The 6,067-nt window shown below is 40.0% G+C and overlaps 1 protein-coding gene across 1 annotated transcript; it reads right to left on the reverse strand.

The window, feature by feature from the left end:
• Positions 1-2,070: 2,070 nt before the first annotated feature.
• LOC133086948 (C4b-binding protein alpha chain-like) lies at positions 2,071-4,238 on the reverse strand. Its single transcript, XM_061183713.1, has 3 exons — positions 4,076-4,238; positions 2,800-2,975; positions 2,071-2,208 (listed from the first exon to the last, which is right to left on the reverse strand). The coding sequence occupies exons 1-3, from the start codon at positions 4,236-4,238 to the stop codon at positions 2,071-2,073; spliced, it is 477 nt and encodes a 158-aa protein (XP_061039696.1).
• Between the last annotated feature and the right edge of the window lie 1,829 nt (positions 4,239-6,067).

Below are 6,067 nucleotides of genomic sequence, written 5' to 3' on the forward strand. Positions count from 1 at the left end.
AAAACAGAGTAGGACTGAGGCAGAAGAGGGAAGAATCTTACTTTTATTTTTTATAAATCCCTTTGTAAGGTTTGAATTCTTGTTTTCCTGCACATATATTACTTCTATAATTATAATTATGTGTAATTAATTTAGAATTAACACATGAAAAGATTGTGGCATAATTCACATCAGTGTGGAAAGGTCTCCACACTGCCCTGGATGGAGACTTGCAGGGGAGGAAATATGAGACTCAGGTTTCAGAGATGCCTCTGAATCTTCTCTACAGCTTGGCGCCCAGACCTGGAATGGATAGTCCTTTGTTTATCTGAGTACATTCATGGATTTTTGGATATGAAATCCCTGAAACTAGGGAAAGACAGATTGCTAAAATGCTTTCCCTAATAAAGTAAAAAGAAATGGGTTTCTGGGGCAGTGATAGCAAGAACAGATGAAGTGTGATAAGGAGTGATTTGAGGAGAGAAAGCATCAGACCAGAAAATCCTGGAGGCTGGCGGGGTCATGCTGAGAAAGTCAGCTAGAAGAGGTTCCTGGTGGCAGGGAAAGGCAATGGTCTTTTAAGATCACAGTTATGTAACATTCAATGTGAAAGTCCAGTCTTGTGCAGCCAGCCAGACATCCCTCTGTTAACTTGAGAGCGTTAGTAAAAGTCTGCTATGCAACTTTATGTGACTGCTATTTCGAAGAAATCAAAGAAAAGAGGTGATGTTCTCTATAATTGATCAAGATGCAGTGGAGAACCAGAGGCCAGCCATAGTAGCTAAGTAAGCATGAGTGAGAATGACATTTGGGGAGGCAAAAAACTGGAAGAAGAGGTGACCATAAGAAATTATAAAGCTCCCCAGAATATCCAGAGATATAAGAATAACACGTGTGGGATAAGCATTGAAAGCTCTACCCAGGCCCTCAGACCTTTTTATTCTGTGCTCTCCTCTGCAGGCTTCTGTGTACTCTGGTTTCTTAGGGTTATACCTTCCACTCTTTTGGGAGGGCTCCCCTCAGGCTGCTAGTCAGCTTTGTAGTCACACAGAGAGAGCTGGCTGCCCTGGGGGCTCATGTGCCCACAGGGTGTCCCTTCACCAATAACTGACTGGTACAGCAGAATGAAAGCCCAGTTCATTTACCTGGAATTGGGACAAAATGTACACAAACTTATAGTCCAGGGTTCCCTTCTGGGTCAAGGTTAAGCCACCTTCCTTTGACTTTGTCTGGTCACCCTACTACGTGCCTTCCCTGTCCCATCCTGCTTACCCTACTCCTTTTCCCGTTTCTCCTTTGAGAACTTGGAGAAGTTCCAAGTTCCTTAATAAATTACTTGCACACAAATTCTCTTCTCAGGGTCTGCTCCTGGGAAATCTGTCCTAAAAGAGACACTAAAGCTATTTTAATTGAAGTATTAAAGAAAAGAGTGATCACACTGGATGGGAAGACTTGGACATGCTCAAGAAGAATACTTGGGTTGCACACAGGCTTTCAAAGGCATCCAAGCTGGTTATTATTGGATGGAGGGGATGTTAAACAAAACCAAATATACCTTAAATATAAAGAGGAACTGAGAAGTTGTTCCAGAGAAAATATTGGTAATCAATAGAAAGAGAAAGGAGAAGACGGAGGAAGATGTGATATTTGACCTGGGCACTGAAGGATGAGTAGGAAGTGAAGATGTAGTGTAAATACATCTCAGACAAGGCTCCAGTATGAAAATAGAAAGGAAGCATTAATTAGAGAAGCATCAGGAAGTGATTGATATAGGGCTCTAATTTCTCATTACAAGGGAATCAAAGTGAAAACAAAGACACTGCATTTTTGACAGGTGATTATTTATTTCTGCCATTCCACCAAATCTAGGGAAGCAGAAGCTTAAAATGAGATAGGATATAAACCACCAATAGTTCCACATTAGCAGTGGCATCAAAAATTTCAAAGATTCTTCTAACACAGGTATTTTTTCAGTAAATAATAGCACTTAAGGACCAGTAGAGTTGCTAATGAGGGAAATGTACCTAATTCTCTGTTTTTAAGAGGAAGAGAGGGGAAATAAATGTACTGATTTTTAACTGGTGCTCGACTTCAAGTCTGTAGCTCCAATCTTTCAATCTCCAGAGACAGTTTATACACCTCCAGGGCCATTTTTACATCCTCTGGACTTGGGAGACACTGCATGAGTTTCCTGCCTGCGAGTACTTGTTCACAGCCCGTGCGAACTTCCTAAAAGAGATAAAAGGATGGTTTGAGAGGCTTCTCTGCAAACTGTGAAGGTATAAGATTCCTTCAGGATGCCTATTGATGACAATAAAATTGGAGTATCAAGACCCTCCTTAGGACTGATGCAAGAAATCAGAAGATACTTTGTGCATCTCAGCAAAGTATTTGCCCTAAGATCGAGACCAGCACTGCTCTAACGCAGCAATGAAACTAAGCAGAGAAGGAACAGCACTGCAGAAGATACTCAGGGAACTTCTTCAGGGTCAGCTGAAAGGGTGGATCTGATGTCTATGCAAAAGCATAGCACTTACTGTAATAGAAAATGCAGAGCTGGGAGCCGGGTGGCCTGGATCTATGGAACCCTCCTATCTAGGGGCTTGGTCTTTCTTGCTATAAAATAAGAGAATTAGAACTTGCTTTAAGAGCTCAACATGCGCTTTGAGAGTAAAAGTGCTGATTCTGAAATTGATTTAAACAACTCAGAAATGAGTCCCAATAAAAGTCAGCTCTCATCAGTGTTGGCTGGGACAGTGCTCTGGAGCAGGTTACCATTTTTACAATGTGATAGAATACCCCAAGGTGTGTGCCACTTACCCACTCACACTTGGGCACTTCTGGGTACCAGGTTCTGTTCTCTGAGCAGATGATACTGGGAGAGCCGACCACACTATAGCCAGAGTCACACTGGACAGTGACATTTTCAGGCTCAACATACTGATCCTGGTCCAGAGACACAGTTCCATCTTTTATCTCTGGTTTCAGACACAGAGCTGTAATGGAAACATGATTTTGATCATTTTGTGATTCTCAGAATAAGATCTTACAATAGTAAAGAATACTGGGGGGTGAGAAACACTGATAATAAATTATGCCTGCAGTCTGAGAGTTGTTCTTTAACTACATTTATTGTATTATTATAACAATAAAATTAATAACAATAATATTAATGTTAATGTATAGCTATCATCAACATAAAACACTATTATTATCTACACTTTGCTGGAGAGAAAAATTAGGTAAAGACAATTTATGTGACTTGTCTATGATTGTGTAGCTTTTAGGTGACATGATTATGATATAAACCTAGGTATTGTGGTCTAAAATCTGAGTTTTAAAAACTACTGTATGTCAAAACCTGACTCTTTTCAGCATCTTAACTATGTAATTTCTATTCTTATGCCCTTAGTATCTTCCTGTATTAAATGGAGACAATGGTGGGAAATTAGACACTTGAGTTGCGGTTAGCCGTGTGGTAAGGAAAAAAAAAAATCTTGGTCTCATATCAGGTCAGCTTCTCTATGAGGAGGTGATGACATGAACCAGGTACTAATGGAGATATCAGATACTTCAAGGATGTTTGGGATTTTTCCATGAGTCCTCATTCTAACTTTCACAGGAATTCACTAAAATTGTGCTGAATCCTCACTATTCTCTTAAATTAAAAATTATTATCTCTAACTCTTGAATATTGACAAAGGTAGTACTGTAGAGCAGTGTGAAAACTACGGTCCATTTTATGTGGTGCTGGGTTCATTGACTACTCATTGGAGAAAAACAAATTTTGACCCCTACTTTACACAATAAACCCATAGGAATTCCAAGTGGGCTGGGGATATCAATGTGAAAGGTAAAGCAACAAAGCTCTGGAAGATAACATAGAAGAATATTTTTGAGACAAATATTTTTTAATACCGCACATATTTTTTAAACAGCACAGTACCACATCGAAGTATTAAATACAGGAAATGAATAAATAAATACATACATACAAATTTCTAAGTGCTGCCTCTTGCTGGGGGGAAACCATACTGTCAGAACTTGCATGGTGGTCCTACCATCTTAGCAAGGGCCATCAGTAAAGTGGAGTTACCTTTACACTGAGGAACTAGAGATGACCAATGTGAATTTCTGCAGGTGATTTTTTCTTCTCCAACCAGAACATATCCTTCATCACATTTATACTGCACCACAGTAGTAAAGGAAAAAATTGAACTCACATCTTCATAGGATCCATGGGCAATGCTAGGAAACATGTTGCAGTCTTGAATGGCAAAAGAGAAGGGTAGAAGAGAATGAGCTAGAGTTTAACTAACTATTCAGAGTGATGGACTCTTCCCATTTTATAGAACAAAGTCATTAAATTATACTGTTGAGGTATGATTCATTTACTTAACAAAATCACTAGGAATGATTTATTGAGTTCTTAACCACTTGCTAGACACTGTATTAATCATCATATATATGTTATACCATTTAATCCTCATGCTAACTCTCTGAGGCCGTATGAACATCAGACCCACATTAGAGAAAAGGAAACACAACCTTAGAGGAGTCAAATATTCTACACAAGGTCACAGCTAGTAAGTACCAGTAACATGAATCAAATTAAGGATTCAACTCAGGTTTGTGTTAGCACAAAGTCCACTGTCACTTTCTGGAATCCTGCTCTCGGTACTGATTATTGGACTTTCACTTTCTACGGCATCAGTGTATGCTTAAAGGCCATAAAATGAAAGTTCGGGCTGAAGAACAATACTCTCCTTGTGACTTGCAAAGTCTAGCAATGCTCCATATTTGATTAAACAAGTAGCTCAGAAACCAGTTAGAAAACTCTTACCTCCCTCACTTAAAGACAATGTCAGGAATTTAAGACAGGTCAGGAATTTAAATTATTTTAAGAATAATACTTGGGGAAGTATTTTTATAAAGCTTTTGATATCCTGTGAACACCACCTGCAGTCTCAGGTGAGGCTAATGTGTGGGAGAATTTATGCTTCACATTGAGAGAAGGACCCTCAGGAGCTCACTGAGGAAACCTAATGTGGTTCCTTTCAGGCTGGGGAGACATTAGTCACAGTGAACTAGTGTCCAGCTCCTCTCTGAGAAATCTAAAAGGCAAAGGATGGGCTGTCTAGTGACAGGCACTCTAAGGCTCTAAGGTGAGAGTGAAGGACAGATCTCTGCTGCTTTGAGGTTGGCCTGGACTCCTGACATTATCAGAAGCAAGGCTGAGTTAACACTTCCAGTAGATTAGAAATGGGCTGCATGAGAAAGACAGTCATGGTGGAATTGTCCTCAGGCCAGTCCAAAAGGGTCTCCTGAGGTGGGAGGAAGCCCTCTGTAAAAACAAAATAACTCTAGAAGTCACCAGATGATACCTAAGAGATAGGAAATAGGAAATGAACAACCAGAATCAGAGGTGGATCCCTGGATCAGCCAGACCCTGAACTGCAAATTGCACTTAGCAATCCTCAGTGATGATGAAGGACCAATTAAAAAAAAAAACAAACAACTAACAAGAGAGAATAAGCTTTAAATACCCATGAGGCCAAGAGCCAGCCCAGGTTCTTGTTTCCCTTACCTGTGCTCCTCCCAAAGCTTCAACTCTGGGGGGTTCAGAAAGCATAGTAACGGTAACTCCAAGTAAGTCCTGTTTTAGTTGTGAGGAAAAGAAATTCACCTGTGTATAAATCAACAGCTTCCATACAGCCTTTCTTAAACCTCAGATTAAGCACCTCCATAAACATATAAAAATGGCTCTTAGTTTTTATAAGTAAGCACGTATATGCAGTTCTGTACTGGACTTTTCTTGCAGTGTACTTTAAAATATAAGATTTAACCATACAAATAGTTCTACCACAACACTAGTCACACTTGTGCCAGAGGATTAGAACAGGAAATTAGTTCTGTAGGAGAAGGTGGTGACAGAACTGAGCACCAGAGTATCCAGGGAAGGCATCCAGGAATAAGTTGGAGATACCTTGAAGGACGGATAGAAGGTAAGTAGTTGACAAGATGTGAGAGGCAGATGGATATTGAGGCAATGGTGAAGTCTCTGGACTCAGAAGGTCATTACTGTGAG

Source organism: Eubalaena glacialis, chromosome 3 (genome assembly GCF_028564815.1).
Source record: "Eubalaena glacialis isolate mEubGla1 chromosome 3, mEubGla1.1.hap2.+ XY, whole genome shotgun sequence".
Lineage (NCBI taxonomy): Eukaryota > Metazoa > Chordata > Mammalia > Artiodactyla > Balaenidae > Eubalaena > Eubalaena glacialis.